The sequence below is a fragment of the Schizosaccharomyces osmophilus genome, chromosome 2 (assembly GCF_027921745.1).
Source record: "Schizosaccharomyces osmophilus chromosome 2, complete sequence".
Classification (NCBI taxonomy): Eukaryota; Fungi; Ascomycota; class Schizosaccharomycetes; order Schizosaccharomycetales; family Schizosaccharomycetaceae; genus Schizosaccharomyces; species Schizosaccharomyces osmophilus.
This window is the reverse complement of record NC_079239.1, coordinates 3,027,447-3,051,010: the sequence shown is the minus strand read 5'-3', so window position 1 is coordinate 3,051,010 and position 23,564 is coordinate 3,027,447. Positions and strand designations below refer to the sequence as shown.

The window sequence follows — 23,564 nt, the reverse complement described above, 5'->3', positions numbered from 1 at the left end:
TGTTTATTTAATTAGAACTAATTTAATCTAACAAAGAGTCGTGTCTTAAACTTTCTTCTTCAATATTTTGAAGTCTTGGAGGATTGAATTCTTGAGGGGACAGTACGGTTCCCTCAAAGTCTTTAGCCAGCAACTTTACGTCTTTTTGAAATTCAGTGAGTTCCATTTGAAGCATTTCATTGAGAGATTTTTGCGATTTATTTCCGGGTTTTTTCGGAAAATTCAATTCCACTGGGTTAAGATATGCATCAACAGCTAAGCAAAGATGATTCTTTAACGCTGTATTTTGTAGCTCGAGACTTCTTATTCGACTTTCGTACTCGGTCTTTAAATCGTCAATGATTGCTAGTAGCTTTTTGCTGTGTTCTTCATGACGTTTCATTTGAACTCTGTCAGACTCCAAACTAGAAACGATAGTATCAAATTCATTTTCATCAGAATCCCCATAAATTTTCTTTGTATTTATAACGGAGATATTCTTGATCTTTCTAGCTGCTTCTGCATATCTCAGAGTAGAGAATGTATCATCAAAATCGCATGGTGACACGCAAGCCAGCACAAGGGTTCTGCAATTTCCTCCTAAAGCATTCTGAAGAAAACGAGTGAGAACTGAATCAGTATAAGGAATTATGAGGTCATGCTTCTTGCTAGTAAGAGATGCAATGACTCGGTTCAATACCGACAAAGATTCATCATTACCGGCAAATTCGCTAGGTATTCCATTTTCAGACTTTTGGTGAGAATTTCGACCAAAGCTTCCTAGATCCAAAATTTGCAAGTAAGATTCTTTTTGCAAAGAAATCTGTTTCTCAGTTTTCGGAATTTTTTGATGAATTTTGAAAATTATAGCCGTATGACCATGAGTCTTTCCGGATTCGTCAGCTATCGTTGTTTCTTTTGTCTATTTAAAATTAGTAATCATTCGTTGCATCAAGCGTAAACACGCGTACCTTGGCGGCTAACCGTAAAAATGCATCAATTTCTTGAGCATTTTCAACTTCAAATTGGGAGAACCCTTGAGAAAAATAGTGAGTAGAAGCATCAGCATGGATATCATTTTCTGTTGATTCCTTGGATTCTAATAAGTCGTACACAGTTTCGTTTAGGATTTCTGCTACCGAAATGGAAACCCGGATTGTGGCATTCGTTTCCGCTTGAATTCTATCAATTTCCTTAAAAAGAAAACCTGAAAGTTTAGGTACTAAACCAGTTTGTCCGCGAGCACCAATGGTCGAATATGTTTTACCACTCCCGCTTTGACCATAGGTGAATAGACATGCATTGTAGCCTTCCAAAGTTGAATGGACTAAATAGGGACCTGTGTTTTGAAATAGAGCTTCCTCTTCCAATGCTTGGCCGTTGGAGCCAATTGCGGAGGGGGAAAAACACTTATCAAAATGAAATACTCGAGGTCCTCGCACTCTATGCCTATGTCTTGAATTTGCTAATCCTTCTGGAGGTGGATGAATAGTGATTTCGTTTCGATTATCATCTGTGGTAAGAAGATCGACAGCGTTTGTTGATAGTTCTCGAAGAGATTTGGGACGAACCCGAACGATTGTTCGAACATTCGCTGTCGACATGCTGGTGATGGTCCAAAAACAAAAGGTGACTGAAAAAGAAAAGAAATTAAAGACTATAAAGAATGAAAAAGAACGAGGAAAACAAAAAAGAGCAAAATAGCGAAATAGATTACAAAGTCCAGATGTGAACCAAAAAAGAGCGACAAGTGTGAGCAAAAAGAAATACCCAGGGAATCAAGATTAAAAAACTAAACCAATTAAGAAGAACGACAAATTATTAGGTTTTCAGCATTTGCTATTACAAACTAAAAATACTTTTCTGTTGAAATTCTTAGTACGGTGGTCACAGACAACTATCATATTATTGTACTAAATAAGTAACAGGATTGAGTCACATATATGTTACTTGGCTTAGAAATGCTTTTAAAGCAGGATTTCATTCGATTCTTGTCTGCGAAATTACGATTTAGAGTCTTTTATGTCTCAAAAATTGGTTTTTTTTATTTTTGAATGGATTCTCTGCTCCAACTGTGTTTTGTGAATTCAATTGTTACTTCCTCTAGGTCGCGTTTACGCAAATAGTAAACAAACGAAAAGCAGAAAACCAAAAAGCCAAGACTTGTTTCATCGAGAAACGACGTCGGAGGACATACAGTGAAGCTGTTTCGTCTAAGACGATTCAACGAATGGTCCAAACGACGAATTTTTAGAAAGCATCCTATACAGATCTTTTTCCAACAAGTTGCCTTCTGATAAAGATCATCTATTTCTTCTTGAATTTATGCTTTTTTTCTTTTTCTAATTCTCTTTTTCTTCTTATATTTCTATTTCTTTTTCTTTTTTTGCCATCTTCACTTTCGAGCGAAACCGTTTCCAGCGATCCAACTTTAAGTCAAATAAGCTTGGAAATAAAATTTCCTGCTTCGTGATAGGAAGTGATAAAAGATTTATTTTCCGAAATAGATAAAGTACGGTATCTTTTTGCTGTCCGTGTTCCTTAAACAGGTTGAATCTTGACAGGAACCAAAAGATGTAAACTGTTCTTCCATGCTTTACAGAAGTATTTTTCCACTTTTTGGAAAATGCTAGCCATACCAAGACCGCACAAGAGCTATTTCGAAAAGTAGGATTCATTCCACCCTGCTTTTTAATGTTTTTTAGCCATGCCAACTATGGATCCCTTGTATCTTCTTTTCTTCCTTTATCGACTTGACTTGACTTGCCTTGCCAAGTACTTGCTCATATTTACTGTTCAGTGCATATGCCCCACATGGTACTCTGTCTCCCACTACGGTTTAACGTATGGGAAAGTGATACATTCGAGTATTTTATTTTTCGTTATAAAAATTTTTCGCTTTGCGTTATCAGGCTTTAATTAAGGTTACCGAGATAATGACATTGAGGGCTGACGTTCGTTATCATTGAGAAGAAAACAAGTCAAAATGAGCTAAGATGAAATTAAAGCAGTCGCCTAGCATAACGAGCTGGTTTATTTGGTTCATGCACTACCCTTCCCCAAATTGAATAAAGTCGGTGATTAGCAGCTACGAACAACCAGTATTGAAGCATCTTGGAAAACAGCATTTTTAAGAGAAAACACCGTATATTATTACTTCGAATGCAATAAAGGATCTAGAGATTAAAATATAGAATTGCATATTTAGGTCTGAAAAGAACAATTGCTTCATATAGAAATTGGCGACTTTTCAGTTTCGGCTATGGAAGAATCGGGACGACGACTCCAGCAACGTAGTGCTGAAGATAGAAGTTCAAATGACTCGGACCAACCGCGTAGGGGCAGTGTTTATCAAGACAATGCGAGCTCTTCGTCGAATCATGGATCAAGGAATGGAGCCAGCAATGAAGGCACAAGTTCGAAGACTGACAGCTCGTTAGGAGTTGACCAAACTAATCCTCAGGTTTCACCAACTAGAAAACGGATCCGTAGTAATGATGGTGATAGGTTTATTCCGACTCGGGGGTCTGGCTCTAGTGAATTATGGTCGAGCTTCTCCACGTTTGACCCACCACAGACGCCTGGCAAGAATCGGACGTCTCTGGCAGATAGTAATTTCACAAGTCTGTTGCATTCGGAACTATTTGGAGAGTATGATACATCGCCTTCATCTGTTCCGATGGCGAAAACTCCCAGTAGCACATCGAATATGAATTCGTCAATGCCGAATCATGATACGGGTCCCCGAGGTGCAACCTTACAAACACCTCCATCCTCTACATTTTCCTCTTCTTCTTCTGCCTTACAGACGACTCCCATCACTCCGTCCAGAAAAGTATTTCAGTTTATGTCCCCGCGGGATCGGAATAATTCGTCATATAAGAAAAAGCTGCTTTTTCAAGATGATCCCAACCGTACAAAATACTCTTTATCGCCCGTCCGATCTTTGACTCGAGATTTCATTGCTGCTGGACAGCAAGAAAAGCGAAAACTCCCAACTTTCCCCTACAAAGTGTTAGACGCTCCTAACCTTGCTGACGACTACTATTTAAATCTCCTTGACTGGGGTCAATGTAATATATTAGCTATAGCCCTGGGTTCACGTGTGTACCTTTGGTCTCCGATCACCAGCGAAGTAAAAGTCATGCATAATTTTTGGCCGTCCGATACAGTTACTTCTTTGAAGTGGGTCCAGCGAGGAACGCACCTTGCTGTTGGTACCAATAATGGACTTGTAGAAATTTGGGACGCTGAAGCTTGTAAGAAAGTTCGGACTATGGAAGGTCATAGTCTCCGCGTTGGTGCTCTTGCTTGGAACGATCATGTCCTCAGTAGTGGTGGGCGTGATAACACTATATTGCACCGTGATGTTAGGGAATCTGAACATTACTTTCGAACTCTCCGATCTCATCGTCAAGAGATTTGTAACTTGGATTGGAGCTCGGCAGATAATCAACTGGCTTCAGGTGGAAACGATAATGCTTTATATGTCTGGGATAAATTTAGCGACGTTCCATTATACTCGTTTCATGATCATTCAGCCGCTGTAAGGGCTTTAAGTTGGAGTACTCATCAGCGTGGAGTCCTAGCCTCGGGTGGTGGTACTGCTGATCAGACCATCAAAATTTGGAACACTCATAGAGGTTCACTGATACATGATATTAACACAGGTTCCCAAGTCTGTAGCCTCCAGTGGTCAAAATTAACGAATGAAATTGTATCCACTCATGGTTTCGTTGAAAACGAAATTGCTATATGGAACTACCCAAAAGTTTCTCGAGTTGGTACCTTAAAGGGACATACAAATCGTGTGTTATTTTTGTCTATGTCTCCAGACGGTGAAAATATTGTTACCGGTGCTGCTGACGAGACATTGCGTTTTTGGAAACTATTTGATTCAAAAGCGAATATGTCTTATAGAGGCTCGCCCTTTGATCCTATTATGAAAATTCGTTAAAGCATGGATTTCTTGCCTATATAACTGTTTTTTGGGGCTTTATCGTTCGGACAACGTCAAGCATCTGCTTTCATAGCAGCGGACTCTGTTTGTTTTCTGAATCTTTATTAACTAACATGCTTTATATCCATATTGATGACACGCTCGTTGACGGCTGATCTATAAAATTTAATCCTATCTACATCATTTAATCTGTTTTATGCAATTGCCCTCTTTTCTGAAAAAGTTTTGTTTTAATTCTGGTCCGGTTTAGATCCTTTCCATTAATTCTCGTCTTTTACAGTCACTTTCGAGTTCTTTGAGGTTGAACTCTTTTCCAAATTGATGTTTTGAATATAGATAATGTTTCTCGTTTATATTCTATAATTTTGATGCTTTCTTTTGGACGATACAAGCTAGTATGGAGTATGGCTCAATGTACGTCTTTTTTCTTTGTTTTTTTTAATGACTTTTGATTTTGAATATGTTTACATAAGTGTAGCGCTACAACTTTTGATTTAATGATAGCATTTTCAATTAATACTTGATTTACGATATGAGAAAGAAGATAATGAAGTACTTTATAAGTTTGATTGTTACGATCTATAGTAAGACACCAATGAAGTGAGCTTTTTGTTCAAAGTGGATGGTCGATGGACACTACATACACACATAACATTGTACTTAGATAGCTAGCCGCAACAAAAAGTAAAGGCATTCCTATAAATGTCAAAAACAAATTCATAATAAGAATTTTTTTTCTTAATAAAACAGATTATTGAAGAATTTATTAGGTTAAAACCGCTCAAATTTCGTAAATCGAAAAGTAAAAAGAAAGTATGGACGACGAAAGCAAAGTATAATACATTGGCATGAAAACGGTAAATGAAAAGTACAGAATATAATATCCGTTCAGAAAAACTATTTTAATGGTGTAGCATTACTCTCGGCGACGATTGCATCAAATTCGGTAGCCGTAGCAGTAATCTTAGGAGGAATAATATGGTTATCACCATTGGATTTTTTGACGGTAACGCTACCATCTTGACTGCCAAAGTAAGCAGCAGAAATCATATTACAAAAAATACCCACTTCTACAACACCAACCAAAAGTTTGATTTTTTCAAAAAGCCCTTCAGGGTTCTTAATTAAACCAAAACTGGCATCGATAATGAAGTTGCCATTGTCAGTAACGACAGGGCCGGCTTTACCAGGAGCACCCATACGCAATTTGGGGTCAAGAGCACCTAAAGCAACCAATTGAGGTAAGATAGAAGTATAAGCCATGGGCATAACTTCAATGGGAACTCCTTTCTTCCAGTATTCGCCAAGCATATGGGAATTTTTCCGAGAGTCAGCGACAATGACAAGGCGCTTTGCCAGGAATCCAATTAATTTTTCTTGGAACAAGCAAGCACCACCACCCTTGATGCACTGCAAGCTATCGTCTACCTCGTCGGCACCGTCGAAACAAACGTCAACATCAGGATAACAATCTGGGTCACCTAATCGGAGACCGCTAGTGACAATTAATTCTTTGGACTGAAATCCGGTAGGAAGGAAGACAACGTTTTCGACACCGGGCTTTGTTAAAAGACGTTCAACAACATAAATTACTGTGCTGCCACTGCCAATGCCAATTACCTTTGGGTGTTTTGGGTAATTTTCATCGACAGCCATATGGCAAGCCATACGCTTTGCCATCTCCACAGGGGAAAGCTCAATTCCGTTTTCCTTTGGTTCCATGGTTCCTTATTATCGGATATGCTTAGTTTAAAACTGGAAAATGCAAATATGCAATGGTCTCTCTCTTTCGTACGAATCGGGAATCCGTTCAATATTTGGTAAGGAATACGTTAAGACGGTTCGTAAGAGATGAATATGATCAAAAAAAAAAATGAAATCAACTATACCTGATCAAGGGAACGATAAGAGGGCAATTCACAAAAGGCGATTTTTGTGCTCTTTCCGAAACGATTTTTGGTCTTTCACAGAATATGGTGAATGATGACAGAAAGACAGCAAGAAAGAGGGAATGTAGACGGGTATTTCTTAGCTTGCTTACTAAAAAAGATCCGGAAACCCTTCTGTGTCTAGAGTACGTCCAACTTAGTAAGAAACGACTAAAAGACACCAGATCCGAGCGTTAACAAATAGACAAGCCTTTTTTAGGAGTGTTAATAAAAAAAGTAAAATATTACAAGAAATCAACACTCAGTTTTCAATGTGTTTCTTGTAAATTCTCCTTTAGGTTGCTGAACTGAAAAAGGAATCGGTTTTTGAAATTTGGCACCGAGGGAAAACACCGAATGTTGGCGAACTGGGTCACCGAGATCGGTCATCTTCATTTTTATGCAATAACGGGAAATAGTAAAATTCCTAGGTGTAAACGGGCAACAGGTTATGTGTTGGTAGGCGTATTTTTTGAATATGAAACAATATATGTGAGAAACAACCATACTGCTGGACATTTACAAGCATCCAAAAGTATACTTTGGAAACGTAAAAAACATCCAACATATAGCAGGTGTATGTGGTTACAGAAAAATAATAGAATACAGCATGGGTTACTACTTGGGTTAAACCTAAAACAAAGAATCCTTCAGGATGAGTTCGTCTGTAGTGGAATAATCATCAAGGTATTCTCTAATCATTGTATGATACGAAAGGTAAGAAAACAAGTTTAATTTGTTTATAGGACATTCATAGGCAATAAGAAGCACATTTTTTTATTGTAACACAACTAGCATGTGACTAGGTCTACTTAGAACTTGCCGAATTGCTTGGATCCTTCAGTGTGTTTGACAACACGGAGAACGTTGAAGCGAACGGTCTTACTCAAGGGACGGCATTGACCAACAGTGACAACATCACCCTCGTTGATACGGAAAGCAGGAGAGACGTGGGCAGCAACGTTCTTGTGACGCTTCTCATAACGGTTGTACTTGGGGATGAAGTGCAAGTATTCACGACGAATGATGATGGTACGGTGCATCTTGGTGGAAACAACGGTACCAGTCAAAATACGGCCACGGATGGAAACTTCACCAACGAAGGGACACTTCTTGTCAATGTATTGACCATAGATAGCCTCAGTAGGGGTCTTGAAACCCAAACCGACATCCTTGTACCAACGGCGACCGGCACCCTTCTTGGCGTTTTGGAAGATATGGGGTTGCTTTTGATAAGCACGCTCACTTTGAACGACAAGCTCGGTAGCCATTATTGTTAGTTTTCTGTGTTGGCAGTTGTCAAGGCACCCTTTTCCAAACAACTAGTCGGATCCAATGTTTCTCACCGTGACTGTTTTACATGCAGCCCTACCCTAGGCAGTACTCATATCATTATACAATTATACATATCATATTATCAAAGTATCGGTCGTAATAAGTAGTAAACAAACAAAGCGTGTCGATAAAAACAAAAATTACATGAAGACTTCGTTGCTTGTTTGGTATTTGTAAGAGAGTGGGTAGCTTGATTTTGATAATTTTAAAATCTATTTTTCTTTTTTTCTTTTGGGAAGAGTAAATTATATTTAATAGAGTATGGTTGTACCAATATAATGTTGAGTTCTGTGATTCGATCAGTCGATTATTTGTTTTCATTGTATTATTTGTACTCAATTTGTTTCTAATATAAAGCGGTTCATCCTGACGTTTGGTTTTTTTGTAGATGTAGACAGTGTATTGCAGATCTTTTTTGTTTATACATATGCATACGTAAAATACCTGCACAAGCTAAAATGATTATTAGCAATCTCTTTCATTTAAAACCACTGGCTCTTTTCGAAAAGCAATTCACCCTATTTGGGTTTTGCTCTTTCGCAGTGTAAACAAACCATGTCACCTACTGCAAGTAACGCTGTGTTTTCCAAAAAAAAAAAAAAAAAAATTTAAGGAGATCTCTTCTTAGTTTCAGACCACTACTTTTTGTCTATATATATTTTTTTCTTTTAAAAATTGTATTCTTTTCTACTAAACGTGTGAAAAGCCCAACCAATATAAAAGATTAAGCGAGTCGTTACCATCTAGTTTGAAATGTATCCACAGCAAACAGCATTTTTCCATGAGGGCCTATTTATTTTATCTTGATTTATAAAGCGAGGAATTCTGTTGTAATTGTTTCTTTTGGAGGTTTGTAATGAACAACATCTTGTTAGGCCCAATTTACCTTTGCTAAGCGATTTGTTTACCTTTTGTGTCATGACCGTATCTACTCTACTTCCACCATTGCAAAATATAGATGCCACAATTCATTTAAAAGGAAGGTTTTTTACTTAGTTATATTTTTTTGTAAACAGAAATGTCTCGAAACTTAGAAAAAGAGTTGTTTGTCTCGGGTACGACTGGTTCCAGCGTCCTTGAGACGACAGTGATGATATGCATCGGTTTTGCTTGTTGTGTGCTTTGGACATCGATGAAAGTCCGGAAAATACTTCCTGCCCAAGGATTTGCGAGCTTTTTTTTTGAATTCTGCATTTTTGGGCTCGTTCCTCTGTTAGCTATGCATATTTCGGGAAAGGTTCATCCTGTGGTCTTAACCCTAGCTTTCCTAGTCCCTTCTGTGTTCCTTCATTTTGCCAGTCCAGTAAATTGGGATTACTTAAAAAGATTTCGAAACAACAAGGGAAAGGCAAGTGCTGACTATGCTAAATTCGATCGTCGTATCGCTTCCGTGACATTTTATCGTTCGCAAATGATGCTTGCAACTATAACTTGTATTCTTGCAGTAGACTTTCCTTTCTTCCCAAGAAAGCATGCAAAGGTAGAAACCTGGGGAATCTCCCTCATGGATTTCGGTGTGGGCTCTTTTATGTTCTCCTCTGGTACCGTTGCTGGCCGGAAAAATGATATCCAACATCCTGGAGCATTTCGAAAAGTGCTTTTCAATGCTTCTATTTTGTTTTTACTAGGTGTTTTTCGGATCTTTTTGACCAAAGGAATCGAGTATCAAGAACATGTCACGGAATATGGCGTCCATTGGAATTTTTTCTTTACACTAAGCTTCATGTCAGTTACGATATTTATAATTCGAAAGGCTCTCTCAAAACTTTCTTACTTCTATCTTGCTACATCAGTAACTCTGATCCATCTTTTTTTGTTGGTTTGTACGCCTTTCCAGAAATGGGTATTAGTGGCTCCCCGTACAAGTTTAATATCTCAAAATAAAGAAGGGATTGCATCTTTGTTGGGTTACACATCGATTTTCTTGTACGGAATGCATGCTGGAAGCATAATACTTGTTGACCGACCACGACTGTATACTCGCGCAGAGTCATGGAAACGATTCCAAAAGCTTATATTCCCGTTACTTTCCTTGATAACTTTGTACTTTGTTTCTGGTTTCTTTACAAACGGGATCTCCCGTAGACTCGCAAACACGCCTTATGTAACTCTAGTCGCTTTTGTAAACATGCTTACCTTGTGTTCGTACTTATTATATGATGCATACGTATTCCCACCATCTTTTTCTTATTCAGATCGTGTTCCTAGAATCTTAGAAAATGCAAACAATAACGGTTTGTTTGTTTTTCTTTTGGTAAGTCAACCTATTTTTTCTTATTTATTGTACTAACTACCTGCCTTAGGGAAATCTTCTTACTGGTTTAGTAAATATTCTCGTTGACACATTGCATAGTAGCAATTTTAAAGGATTGCTTATACTTACTGCTTACCTTCTCATTATTTGTTATGGAACTAGTAAACTTCAAGAGTGTGGAATTCGCTTTAGAATTTAAGTTTCATTTTTCCATCCTTTATGCTGAATTACGGTTTTCTTTCTTTTCTTGTATTGCACCTTAATCTTTTTTGAGACATCCTCAGCGATTTGCTTATATATCTTTCATAATAAGCATTGTTTCACTTCCCAATTTTCTCCCCTTCGCGATATGCTTTTATTATTTTGCATACGCTTTTCATGTTCTATATTCCAATGACTAACACCACGTGCAAGACTTTCTGACTTTTGTAAACAAACTATCTATAATCTTAACATAAATTTCATGATTACCATATTAATGATTCATCTATTCACTTATAAATATGCGAACTTCGTTGTAAACAAAAGGTTCATGGTTCATGTTCGCTTACTATGATATCGTATTTGTTCGTATTACCACAACGATATTTTAACTTTTCATTCCTTCTAAGCTCTTTCTTCTATACAATATCTCAATTGCGTACGCGTTGACAAAAAGAACGTTCTTTCTTAGTTGCAATAAGTGTAGCCTGATTTGGGAATTTTGGTACTATAGGAATTGCTTTTGTTGGCGAACTTTTTCAACTGAATTTGTTCTTAAAAATTCAGAATTTGGATAGTCTATTTCATTTTGTTTTGTCTTTTATTTCTCTTAATTAAAAAAAAAACATGATTTTTTGGGCTTAATTGTATAGATATTGGGTTAAGTTTGGATATTTTACCTATAATTTGCATTTGCATCAGACATGGATAGAGAGATCGAAGCTAAATCACAGGAGGGAATGAAAATGGCTTATGCTTGCCCATTTGAGGAGTGCAACAAATACTACTCAAGACCTTCACTGTTAGAACAACACCTTCGTACACATTCGAATGAGGTATGTAATCAACAAGTTGTTGAATAAGTATAATATTGAGTTGATGTTAACGATGTATTAGCGTCCATACATTTGTGAGCATTCAGGATGTGGAAAATCTTTCTTTCGTAACTCTCATTTGAAATCTCACCAACGTTCTCACACGAATATTAAGCCATTTACTTGTGGCTATGAAGGTTGCTCTTCTTCATTCTATACGCTTCAGCATCTTTTACGACATGAAGTTATCCACAAAAAACCTAGGCCATACTTTTGTACTTGGGAGGGTTGTCCAGAGCGGTTTGCAAAGCATCAACAATTACGCTTGCACATAGCGAATGAACATACTCATTCATCACCTTTTCCTTGCACCGTTGCAGGATGTGCTCAAGGATTTGCGACGAAACAGAGACTTCAAAACCACATCGATCGTATTCACGAAAAAATAGTGACCTACAAATGTCCTCACGAGTCTTGCCTTGATAATCCTGGTTTTGAAAAATGGAGTCAATTACAAGGACATATTCGCGAAGCTCACGTGCCTACTTGCTACATTTGTAAAAGACGGTTTCGCAGCGCGGCTCATCTTCGACACCATGTTGCTCTTCATATGACAACTCTCGAAGAAAGGAAGTGTCTTAAATGCTCTTACGAAGGATGCTCCAAATCGTTTACTAGAGGGTCTGCATTGCGAAAGCATGTTCATGTAACACACGAAGGTGTATTACCTTTCTCTTGCCCTAATTGCGGAATGAAATTTGGATACAAACATATGTTACAAAGGCATAGTGAGAAAAGCAAATGTCTTGAATCAAGTGCTTCTCAAGAAGATGCAACAAGCAGACAAAACTTACCAGTTATCCCGGCTGATGACAGAGAGATAAATTTGTCGCATACCACTTCTGATATCGAGCAGGTTGTAAATCAACTCACGGGATACGGCTACGAAGGTAATCGCCTCTTTCCTTGCCCAGTTCCTGGATGTGAGTTCCGATTTAAAAGACTTTATGATCTTCAAAGACATGCGACTTCATGTCATGAATTATCTACGACTGAGGAAAGTACGCCAAATGTAGAGGCAGTGTCCTCCTACCCACTATCGTGAGAACAAACAAAAATTTTTATGATTTTATTAATTACATTTTAAAACGTTTTCAGTCTATTCTTTAAAAAATAGGACAAGGGATTTTTGAGCAAATTTGCCTTTTTGAGTAGTGTTCAACGTAAAAACATGATGGCTGTAAAAGTGAAGAAGGGATGTATAGGTCTATTTCAAAAATAGATTCATTAACACGTTAAAATTAATAGCTTGTGCTTGCGAAAATCAAAGCTCACGAAGGATTCTGTCAACAGTATTCCAGTATCTCAATCGACTAACATGCAGTGCAGCCAATTCCCAGTCAGCATTCGACATTGCAACACTTATTTTTTGTATTTCTTCACTTTTACGACCATTGTTCTCGCTCATCAGCTGTTCAATCTTCTCAGGAGAGTCTCTGTTGGATGAAATCTCCTCGTGAACGTCCATAATTTGCATCAAGAACTCTGGATCCTTATCAGAGATATTTTCCGAATCTGTAGAGATTCCTTTTTGTTGCAAAATATATTCAGCCCTGCTTAATGGTACCATCAGGGTATTATAAGCCCTTGTAAGTTCAGCAGATTTCAACTGAGAACTATTAGAATCCACCCCTTTGGCAACATCTGGATGGTGGATCTTAATTTTCTTTAAATATATAGATCGTAGGGCTCCAGTGTCTATTTCAAATGGATTCTTTTGCAACGTTGAAGGGTCGCAATCAAACATTTCGAAATACGACTCTTTGCCTTCCTTGCTGGAAGTACTGTACAATCCTTTACGACATCCTTGGAAACTAAAAAGACTGCGCCTAACAGGAAATTTTGTGAAAGTTTCACGTAAAGCAGGTTTCTGTAAGCTAATGGCGGTTTTGAAGCCTTTCGCTTGTAATCTAAACATTGATTGTAAAATTAAATTAAAATCGTCAGTAATTATGAGTATTCGTTCAACTAATATATATGATAGCTGATTCCTGTCTTCGTCGTTGGTTTAGTAACACAGCGAGAGTACTTTTTGCAACTCATCTTCCTACACTAAATGTCAGTAATACACGACTACATCTAGCTGCGTGTTGTATTTATTTCTAATAATTAAAGGTGGAAGTTTGGAAAGACAAAATTTTCAATAAACTTAATTACATTTGCTTCACGAAAAACACAAATCCTTGACCATTCTTCACGAAGGATCTCTAAAGATTACGCTAAACAATTCTTCTTGTGCATTTTATTTTGGTTAATTCCTATTTTCTTCATTAAATAGAATTTTTCTTGTTTCCCTTATACCTTTCTGTGTTCATTCAGGCCTTAAATTCATTTAGCAGCTTTGTCGCCAACATTTGATTTACGATGCCATTCGGTCAAGTAGTTGTAGGTCCGCCTGGTTCTGGTAAATCAACTTATTGCTTTGGCATGCATCAATTTCTCTCTGCTATTGGTAGGCAATGTATAATTGTGAATTTGGACCCAGCGAACGACTTTATGAGCTATCCTTGCACAATTGATATCCGAAAAGTGATTGACATTGAAACCATTCAAAGCAATTACGATTTAGGACCGAATGGTGCTCTGATTTTTGCAATGGAAACCATAGAATACCATGTCGATTGGCTATGCGAAGAATTGGAATCACATAAAGATGCATACGTTATTATCGACTGTCCTGGACAGGTCGAGCTATTTACCGATCATGACTCCCTTCAAAAAATTATCTCTACCTTATCAAAGCGTATTGATTTCCGTCCAGTAGTGGTTCAGCTCGTTGACTCGTTTTGTTGCACTGATCCTGCTGCATACATTAGTGCTCTTTTGGTTTGCTTGAAGGGAATGCTTCAATTGGACTTGCCTCATATTAATGTTCTATCGAAAGCTGATTTACTTTCGAGTTATGCAGCGTTACCCATGAACCTAGATTTTTATACCAATGTGGAAGATCTTTCTTACCTTACTCCCATCCTTGACCGTGATCCGCGGCTCCTACGCTATAGTCAGCTAAACAAAACTATTTGTGAATTGATTGAAGAGTTCGGACTTGTGTCTTTTGAGGTCCTTGCTGTTGAAAATAAGGCTAGCATGCTCCATTTGCTTCAAAAAATTGACCAAGCCGGGGGATATGCTTTTGGATCAACCGAAGTCGGAGGTGATATAGTATGGGCAAATGCTGTCAGACAAGGAGGTGATCCTTTGCAGGACGTCTCGCCTCAAGAACGCTGGATAGATCGAAAAGAAGAATATGATAGATACGAACGTGAGATGGAAGAAAAATATTTGGAAGAAAATCAAAAAGGAAATGAAGAAGAAGAATCCATCTGAGCTGAATGATCTTTATATAAGTGAAGTTGGTTTTATGAGTTCTTTGTCAAAATTTGTGGTACTATGATTTTATATGAAAAACTTTTCCTCACTTTGTTTTTGTTAATAAGATTATTTAGGTTTCCGGATAGATAAAAGCATTTGAGATAAAAACTCACAAAGTCGGCTACATTCACAGCCATCGATTATTATAAAACAGAAGTTATTAAACATCACAACATTATACGTAACTAAACATCAAAACATTCTACCTAATCTTCGGATTTTTTTGACACTCTTTTTTTTCTCATTTTTTCTCCTTTAATTTCTGTGTTCTGCTTTTCATGTTAGTTTTTTCACATAAAACAAATTCATATCATACACTTTTCTTTTTATTCTTCTCTCTTTTTTTGACTTTAATGGGAGCTATAGGAGTATTTGAGGTTGTCTCTGGACGGTGGTCATTATCGTTCAAGGTCGAAGAAGTGGGCTCCAACGAAATCAAAGGCTTTTCCTTCTGAATTTTTGATCGTTCCAGCTGATCTTCATCTGAAAGCTGAACTCCTTCTGGTATCTCATCTTGAGCGATTTCTACAGGTCCTTGGGTAGGCGAAGCAAGGACTTTTCTCCGCCGACTTTTCTTGGTAACTAAAATTCGTCAGTTTTTTTTTTGTTTAAGATAGACTAATTTTCTTACCTTTCATTATTTTACTCCCTGAAAAGAGAGAATCATTTTCGGTAACTTCGTTAAAACCGTTTGTGTCATTTTCTGCTGTAGCGTCTTCCTCCTTAGATGGACTTGAATTCAAATAGAATGGGTTATACAAATCCCTAACAGGTCCTGATTCTTTCGCTTGCAGCATATTCGGGGTATTATCTATTGATAATTCAGTGGTCTCCCTGGCACTTCTAATGTTACTGCTTTCGTCTATCATATTTTTCAACTTTTTAGGTGCTTCAATAGCTCCGTTTATGGGAGTATCTAAAGCCAGACCCTCTGGAGGCAATACCCGTTTCTGTGCTTTGCTAGCAACAGGGTTAAGTGACTCAGTAAAGAACAAATTGATAACAGTATTTTTTATAATATAAGGAGGTCCTTGCTGGAAATCAAGAATTTCAGAGTAATCATTTGTATTGAGAATCTCTTGTATTTGGGCAAACATGATACTATATTCAACTGCTCTTAATTGTGCCTCCATATCGAGAGATTGCACAAAACTTTCCATAAATTGTTGAATTCGAGTAACCCACAGTTTTACCAAGCCCAGCTTCTCTGGACCCCACGCAGCTTCCTCATTGACACACCACTGGCAGAATAATTTAGGAACACACTGGATTAGTACTGGTTGTATGCTAGACGGAAGGGAAGTTGAAGCTGGACGAACCAATCCATCCAAAACGTCAATGTAGTCTTCAACATATTCGGCATATTCGCCTAAACACCAGAGAAGAGAAGGCAAAACTTCAGAGAAGCTTTCTTTCGATTTCCCTTCCGAAAAAATTGTAGACGGATCAGAAGTCATTTGGGAAAACAAATCAATAGCAAATGGTCTGAGAGCTTTTACACGAACACAGAGATCGACAATTTGAGAGGACAGAACTTTCCCGACATGAATTCCCGGTATCCGTGCAAGATCCACATAAACAGTAAGAAGCCATTCAAAATCAGAAACAACAGCATACGTAGACTTGGAAGTCATTTCTATAAGTTTAAGCGCGGTTACGTTTCGAGATTCTTCTATAAGGACGTCTTCGGAAGAAGTAACCAACTGAAGCATGATTGTCTTCACAATGGAAACAATGTTTCCTGCATTCACTATTTGACAAACAAGATCCAACGCCCTCATCCTAAGCGAAATATCCGAGTCGATTAAGCATTGAAGGATTATATCTAGTTGCTGAGCGACAAGCTGTTGATGGGTAATCGAAAGTTTATAAAACGAAAGCAAAGCGACATATTTCAGGTTCTGATCCGTGTCTAGGAAGAACTCACGTAGTTTTGTTGTACATAACCAAGCAAGTTGATCAGAATGAGAATAATTGGCCAGCATATTCCCAGAGACGATGGTGTTGATGCACTCATACAGTAATGACATGGCATGAGTAGTCTCGATAATTTGTGTTAAAGCTGGAACAAGTTTTTTAACAAGTCTTGGTTCATAAGGAGTTAAAGATGCAAACAACTTTACGAGTTTTATAAGCATCCAATTGTTAGAGGAATTCGTTAGTAAATGAAACAAATCAGGAGCAAATTCGAGGTAGTTTTTTGGTGTTCTCCGTGCCAATTCGCAGATTACACTGACAGAAGCGTTAACAACGGAGTTGTCTGTATCATCTAATCGCTCACGGAGTTTTGGAACGCAAATGGGAATTGCATCTGGATACTGCAAGCAGAGTCGATAAAGGACCATGATAGTACGTTTGCGTATATAGGGTACTGAATGATTCAGCAGAATCAACACGTCTTGGTATAAGTCTCGAGCTAACCCATAAGTAGAAATATGTGATAATCCATTGATGGCTATAGTAATTTCCGGGACTCTTGAACTCATGATATCCTAAAAGAAACGTTAGCAAGATTTACTTCTGATTTTCGTTGAGGGAAAAGCAATCCGACCTTTTTTATCAAATTCGTTGTAAGCATAAGAACATCAGTGGTTGGCTTAAAAGATTGAACTGCAGCTAAATATCCTCTTTGTTTTTGGGAAAGCTGCGACGAAGCCATCACTTCGATGATTTGAAAACTTGCCCAGCTAACATCAAATCCAAACATCTCCAACTATAAAAGTCAGTAGTAGCACTTAGGTTGATTCACGAACATATGCAAGTTTTAAAGCAGCTTCAGCTTTGATTTCTGCATCCTGGCTTGATACTTCTTTTCGACATTCCAATAAGCAGCCGTTAATATAGCTTTCTTCGTCATCTTTATGAGACCTTATGCCCTTTATAAGGTCATTTAAAGACCTTTCAAAAACCATAGTCCTTTACTACTACTGGCTAAACCGTTATTTACTGTAAGAAACGTATATTGCTAGCCAGTTCATGCAAGTGAATTTCACTCAAAAATGTAGTCGTATTGGATATAAGATACTATACGTTCGGTTTCGTTAATCCATTGGTTATAATCAGGCTCGTATTTAGCTTTATTGTTGAATGCAATTTTTTGAAAGAAGATTTCTTATAAACGAAAGATCTGTTTCGCTCAACACGCCGAAATTGCTATTCTAAAGAGTTGAAAGCAGGTTATAATGTTCTAAAGGTTATGCAACTTGTAAGTTTATATAAAGTGACAATGACTGGGTAAAATGTATAATATCATTTTAAGGGTAGTAGATGATATGTCGTTACTTGGATCAGCAGAAACAAACTTTTAAAATTGCAAAGTTCTGCAAAAAATCTATGTTATTGTCAGTATAAACTCATTCTTTTGGGTGGAATTTTAAGGCTAACTACAGATCTAAACTCGTGGACGACTGAGAACAAGGGCATGAGGAATGCTTTGTTTGTTTGGTAATACTAGAGAATAGGTCTATTTCTTTAACTTTTCATAAAAAATAATAGAAAGATCCGAATTTCCTCTTGCCAACATCCAAATGACGGTTTACTTTCAGTGACCCCATTGTCATCATTATTCTTGCATCAACATACTTATCAGAGCTTCGTCTACGAGTACCTCGTTTTCGTTTCACTAATATTTAACAAGGAACCTCAATTGATGATATGTTGTCTTTGATCTTTGAAAAGAAGACCGAGGTCTGCAAAATAGGAATAAAACACTGAATGAGCGCCCAAACTTCAGACGTTTAGGAAGCAACACAAAAGAAAAACTAAACGTTTAAACAACTACATTAAGTGCCAATTGAAGCCAAACAGACCTTAAGCATATTAGTAACCCGTGTTTTATTATACAACATAGCAAAAACGTAACTTCTAAATCTGTAAACAAGCATTAAAATTGTGGAAAACCGAAGAAATGGCTCTACATGAACATAAACGGAAAAAGAAAAACAAGATACGTTTAGTTAATTCCTTAATTGACCATTCGTATCCATTGCGCGTATAATTACATATCAATACAAGCAGAGATATCAGTCTAACAAAAGCTCCTAAAGCACATGAATAATTTGAAAATTTACCCGAAAACGGTCAAAAAAAAATAATTAAATACAATTAATATACACCAAAAATACGAGAACCTCTTTACCCTTCACCTTCCAAATTTAGCCTTTTCAAAGCGGTTTTCAGACATTCGCGAATCTCTGAATCATCGACCACTTCTCCACCAAAAGAAGGATCTGTACTCCTTTGTATACTACCGATCAAAGGAACGTCTAAATCCAGTGTCCCAAGCTGCTTATGCTTTTGTATAGACATGCTCAAAATGTGATCTTCCACGGTGTCTTCGACAATATAATAGTACACGTAAGTAGGCCGTGTTTGACCAATTCTATGTACTCTGGATATAGCTTGTAGTTCAATTCCACTATTTAAGAGCGGTTCGCCTATCCCCGTTTGTTTAGCAATCTCAAACTATTTTTCAAAGTTGGTTTAACTTACACATTATTACATGAGTAGCATTAGTAAGTGTTAAACCGGCCCTAATAACTAGTTAATATTGTATCCTGCAAAGGAAAAAGAAACCTACGATTGCGATCTGGAATGCAACGTCAAAACTTCTATATCTCGATCAGCCTTAAAATTCTTCAAGCAATTATTTTTAGCTTTGCCATCAAATCTTAAGTAAGAAACACCATTTGCCTCAAACGACTTGTGTAGTACCTCCAACACGTCCAACCATTGGGAAAATACCACTACTTTTGGATATAGCTCAATTTGCTTCAAATACTGGAGATGGTTAGTTGCGACTTCGAGTATTTTTGAACATACAACTAAATGTCTAACGATTGCATCTATTTTTGATCCAAACGAAACTTTCAATGTAACAGATACGATACGCTTAAAAGTCTCTTCATCCATCATTTCCAAATCCTTTTCTGTAGTAGGGAATCCTAAAACGAACTCTTGCCGTGCACGTATGTCGAAACTTTCACCAATGTAAAACGTACTGTTTTTGGTCAATTTGGATTTGCACATGGGGCAAGATGGATGGTGTTTCATCCAAGCAACTAGGCAATCTCGACAATAGAAATGCCCTATAAAAAAATAATTAGTATTGTAATGCAATTTCAAAAGAAACGTCGAAAAATCAAATACATACCACATGTTGTGATGAAACCTTTTTTAATAACGTCTCGACAAATAATGCATTGCTGCTTCGAGCCAGCACGGCGGACAACATGTTCATACAAATTAGAAAGATATCGATGCCTAGACTCGAAATGTCCGATCCTCCTCAAATAGTTTTGCTTCTCCCTACTTAATTCATTCAACAAAGCCAAATGAGCAGGAATGTCAATTTTAAGAAGCATGTCATCAACATTCTCATGTTCTGTTTTTGAATCTTGGGTCTCCTCTTGCAGCGTCTTAACACAAGCTTCTTTAGCAACCCGTAAAGTAGACTCAAATAAATTGGTCTGCTCTATTTCTATATTAGAAGCCTGTGATTGACTTATTTTAGGAGCTGCTGGTGGTATCAGAGAATCTGAAATTTCTTGCAAATGTTTATAATAGTCAATTCTCATATTATAAGTGAGCTGTATCAAACTTAGCTCTTTTTCGAGTTTTCGGCACGTTTTGGATTGAGCTTTCGTAACTTCATTAACTTGTTCAAACAATCTCTGTGCAATCGTGTATTCAGAAGATGTGCTTGATCTGCCCAACGCATCAGCCAGTCTTGCTAAGATGTTTTGTACAGAGCCAAATTCATCACTTTTTGGACGAGCTTCTTCCCTTTCTTCAAAAAAAAGCATGTACTTCTTATTGCGCTCTTCTGTTTCTTTTTCGCCTAGCGCTTCAGCATTTTCTATGTTTTCCAAAACTTTAATTTTTTGTAATTCCGTTTCATGTGATACAAATGTATTCATTGTTCCGTCTATTGCAGCAACCCGATCAGAAATCATTTGACGGTACACATCAATACAAAACGAAATTTCCGACTGGGCATTCAAAGACTCTTCATATTCATCACCAGTTGGATCGGACTCTTGATCCAATAAAGGAAGCTTCATCAAATAAATCAGACGCTCCCGAAAATTCACTAAAGACTCTGCTTGTAAATTCAACTGTTCACGTAGCTGTTCATAGTCCTCAACTGCTATGTAACTCAATATAGTTCCTTTTGAGATTGGCTTTGGCAGCTTTGGTAAATCAACAAAATTGTTCCGGTTAAATTGCTTGCTGAATTCGTCGATGTGTTTGTTTGTTTTCACAATAATATCACTCATCATCTTTCTTCGTAAATCTTGAGCGAGACTATAGTACTTCTTCTCTGACTCCTCGTTTTTTAAAGCAAAGTTAGTGCTTGCAATAAAAAAGTAGATTTTGTGGAGCAAAATCTGCCATGCTCGTAAATTACCAGGATAGTTTAGACCAGCATATGACAAATTTAACTCCTCTTCACCGCTTTCTTTTGGACCAATTTCCGTTCGATTGATAGCACCTTCTAAACCTGCAACTACTGCTTCCACAGTTGGAAAAATTTCGGTCCAAATGGTTAACGCCTTCTTGTAATCTTTAAGATGGTCAAAAACCCAGCCTGTAATTACCACATCAGAAAAGAATTGTCTTTTCATCGACGAGAGCGATGAATTAGTCTGTTCCAACATAAACACTAAAACATCATTGATGCTTTTCATAGGACCACCACCAAATGCAGATTTATTACCGGAACCAACTTGAGGATGACAGCAAGATTGCCTTAAGCGAATAAGCCAACGTTTCATACTGTCTAATTGTGATAAGTCAAAATCATGATCATCCAGATGTTTTAGTGATTTTGCTGCTTCGCTAAGAAGGTCTTGGTAATTAGTTTCTTCGACAACAGTAAGTCTTGTTGGCATATACATGCGATGTTGCGGAGGTAGCCGAAGTTCGTGAGCAATATCTTGTTTGCAGTTCCTACAAGTTAATGAGGAGAATATGCTACAAAATTCATGAATCCGATTTAGTTCAATAATTTGAAGCCATGTTTGTTTTCGATGTTGATATATAGGCGAATACCGAAAAAGGAAAAGCAGCCCAAAAAGATCATCAACATCGCTTCGGACGGGTGTGCCGCTTACTGCCCAACAATTTACTCTTGGAATTCTATAAATCATTTGAGCGACATTACTCTGCGAGGTTTCTACCATTTGAGCTTCATCCACGCATATTCTCCACCAGCAGATATCAATAAGAGGAGACTTGGGAGGAACATGTCGTTTGTCATGGCGAAGGTTCCTGGAAAAGGATTCAGCATATAGTAATTCAAAACGCAAATCAGAATAAGATGTTATGACTATATCAGCATTTAAGAATTGTTCTGAAGTAACCGACCCAGATTTTCGTATGCCTTTATAATGGAATATTTTCAAAGAAGGTACATGCAATTCAACTTCGGAAATCCATTGATCAATAATCGTTGATGGCGTGATAATGAGTGTTGCTTTCGATAAAACCAAGTCCTTATTCAAAATTGGGTCGTACTGTGTATTAAGAAGCTGGTCCATGGAGGGTTGATGAAATAGTATAAGAGACAAAATTTCTAATGTTTTTCCCATACCCATTTCATCTGCAAGAACACCACCTTTTAGCAATGCAGGAGCAAGTTGAAAAGCATTTTCCTCAGATAAGGTCACATAACCATAGGCTCGATTGATAAAAACTTTCCTGTCATCATGAGGAAGCTGGTATTGATGCCATAAAGGAGGTAGAGGACATGAGTTGCTTGGAATATTCATCTCTCTATGAATCATCCATTCTACGGAGCGTCTCTGAAATGGAAGAAGGTCCGATAACAAACGTTTATCACGACGAATACCTACGGTAGGTAAACTTTTAGCCAGCTCTCTAGCATTATCGTAAAAGAGCTTTGTGTTAATTTGAGGATGATTTCCTGATTCGTGGAATGGAGAAACAAATGTTTGATCCAGCAAAGAAGTGTATATAGAAGAGGTACCAGAAGCCATAATAGCTTCTTCGGGCGCTATTTTTGAATCCAAGATAAAAATCCCAAAATTGAATTTGAGTTCTCCATTGTTCAAAGTTAAAAAGCATTGAAAGTAAATTAAAAACTTTACCTTTTGAAATGCTTCCCACAAACGACTCCATAAACTTAGGCGTGAAGTCATTAACGATGACAGAGAGTTGGCATCTAGATGATAGATAGGTTCGAGTTTGTTTCTGAAGTTTAGTTTTTTTGTAGTGAACTTGTAAATCTTAAGTATCCTCTCCGGCTCCAAAGACATAACCGTAGCTAAAGGTTGGACTTTTAATTGCTCCAGAAGTTCTTCAGAACCAAGCCATCCATCCATACTTAACGAAAGTTTTTCAATAAATGCAGGATAAGAATTTTCAAATTTTGGTTGCAAAAACGATTGTTCCAATTTAGACTCAATTTCATCCTTTACGGATTTTCGTCGTTTTGCTGGTCTTTCTTGCCTTTCGCTTTTACCTTTCATTTTATGAAATCAATTCAAAAATCTGAATATTAAATGTTACATTGGAAGAAGATTTAGCCATTCATTTGAAACTTATTAAAACGATTCTGCCACCACTGAGTGCAAGTTACTCCTAGGTTATTGATCCAAATATTGTACTACTCATGAAGTCTATATAATATTACATAA

The 23,564-nt window shown here is 37.4% G+C and overlaps 11 protein-coding genes across 11 annotated transcripts; 5 read left to right on the top strand and 6 right to left on the bottom strand.

The window, feature by feature from the left end:
• Positions 1-22: 22 nt before the first annotated feature.
• klp8 (kinesin-like protein Klp8) lies at positions 23-1,583 on the bottom strand (the record flags this gene model as incomplete). Its single annotated transcript, XM_056182664.1, has 2 exons — positions 23-901; positions 951-1,583. 2 exons carry the CDS (start codon positions 1,581-1,583, stop codon positions 23-25), a joined length of 1,512 nt encoding a protein of 503 aa, XP_056037611.1.
• A 1,658-nt stretch (positions 1,584-3,241) lies between these two features.
• On the top strand, positions 3,242-4,936 carry srw1 (substrate-specific mitotic G1 APC coactivator Srw1/Ste9; the record flags this gene model as incomplete). Its single annotated transcript, XM_056182663.1, has 1 exon — positions 3,242-4,936. The coding sequence occupies one exon, from the start codon at positions 3,242-3,244 to the stop codon at positions 4,934-4,936; it is 1,695 nt and encodes a 564-aa protein (XP_056037939.1).
• Positions 4,937-5,836: 900 nt separating this feature from the next.
• On the bottom strand, positions 5,837-6,661 carry rki1 (ribose 5-phosphate isomerase Rki1; the record flags this gene model as incomplete). The annotated part of the gene is made up of 1 exon (XM_056182662.1): positions 5,837-6,661. The coding sequence occupies one exon, from the start codon at positions 6,659-6,661 to the stop codon at positions 5,837-5,839; it is 825 nt and encodes a 274-aa protein (XP_056037609.1).
• A 261-nt stretch (positions 6,662-6,922) lies between these two features.
• On the top strand, positions 6,923-7,286 carry SOMG_03874 (uncharacterized protein; the record flags this gene model as incomplete). Its single annotated transcript, XM_056182661.1, has 3 exons — positions 6,923-6,960; positions 6,989-7,013; positions 7,167-7,286. The coding sequence occupies 3 exons, from the start codon at positions 6,923-6,925 to the stop codon at positions 7,284-7,286; spliced, it is 183 nt and encodes a 60-aa protein (XP_056037610.1).
• A 393-nt stretch (positions 7,287-7,679) lies between these two features.
• On the bottom strand, positions 7,680-8,138 carry rps1102 (40S ribosomal protein S11; the record flags this gene model as incomplete). The annotated part of the gene is made up of 1 exon (XM_056182660.1): positions 7,680-8,138. One exon carries the CDS (start codon positions 8,136-8,138, stop codon positions 7,680-7,682), a length of 459 nt encoding a protein of 152 aa, XP_056037370.1.
• A 1,082-nt stretch (positions 8,139-9,220) lies between these two features.
• On the top strand, positions 9,221-10,655 carry gwt1 (pig-W; the record flags this gene model as incomplete). The annotated part of the gene is made up of 2 exons (XM_056182659.1): positions 9,221-10,456; positions 10,506-10,655. 2 exons carry the CDS (start codon positions 9,221-9,223, stop codon positions 10,653-10,655), a joined length of 1,386 nt encoding a protein of 461 aa, XP_056037615.1.
• A 706-nt stretch (positions 10,656-11,361) lies between these two features.
• On the top strand, positions 11,362-12,577 carry sfc2 (transcription factor TFIIIA; the record flags this gene model as incomplete). The annotated part of the gene is made up of 2 exons (XM_056182658.1): positions 11,362-11,493; positions 11,555-12,577. The coding sequence occupies 2 exons, from the start codon at positions 11,362-11,364 to the stop codon at positions 12,575-12,577; spliced, it is 1,155 nt and encodes a 384-aa protein (XP_056037612.1).
• A 219-nt stretch (positions 12,578-12,796) lies between these two features.
• jac1 (mitochondrial (2Fe-2S) cluster assembly co-chaperone Jac1) lies at positions 12,797-13,450 on the bottom strand (the record flags this gene model as incomplete). The annotated part of the gene is made up of 1 exon (XM_056182657.1): positions 12,797-13,450. The coding sequence occupies one exon, from the start codon at positions 13,448-13,450 to the stop codon at positions 12,797-12,799; it is 654 nt and encodes a 217-aa protein (XP_056037613.1).
• A 446-nt stretch (positions 13,451-13,896) lies between these two features.
• gpn2 (conserved GTPase Gpn2) lies at positions 13,897-14,859 on the top strand (the record flags this gene model as incomplete). Its single annotated transcript, XM_056182656.1, has 1 exon — positions 13,897-14,859. The coding sequence occupies one exon, from the start codon at positions 13,897-13,899 to the stop codon at positions 14,857-14,859; it is 963 nt and encodes a 320-aa protein (XP_056037506.1).
• Positions 14,860-15,110: 251 nt separating this feature from the next.
• Positions 15,111-17,816, bottom strand: apl5 (AP-3 adaptor complex subunit Apl5; the record flags this gene model as incomplete). The annotated part of the gene is made up of 5 exons (XM_056182655.1): positions 15,111-15,173; positions 15,221-15,486; positions 15,536-17,396; positions 17,456-17,617; positions 17,658-17,816. 5 exons carry the CDS (start codon positions 17,814-17,816, stop codon positions 15,111-15,113), a joined length of 2,511 nt encoding a protein of 836 aa, XP_056037505.1.
• Positions 17,817-19,038: 1,222 nt separating this feature from the next.
• On the bottom strand, positions 19,039-23,396 carry irc20 (DNA-dependent ATPase/ ubiquitin-protein ligase E3 Irc20; the record flags this gene model as incomplete). The annotated part of the gene is made up of 5 exons (XM_056182654.1): positions 19,039-19,340; positions 19,396-19,436; positions 19,484-19,683; positions 19,726-19,991; positions 20,057-23,396. 5 exons carry the CDS (start codon positions 23,394-23,396, stop codon positions 19,039-19,041), a joined length of 4,149 nt encoding a protein of 1,382 aa, XP_056037498.1.
• Positions 23,397-23,564: the final 168 nt, after the last annotated feature.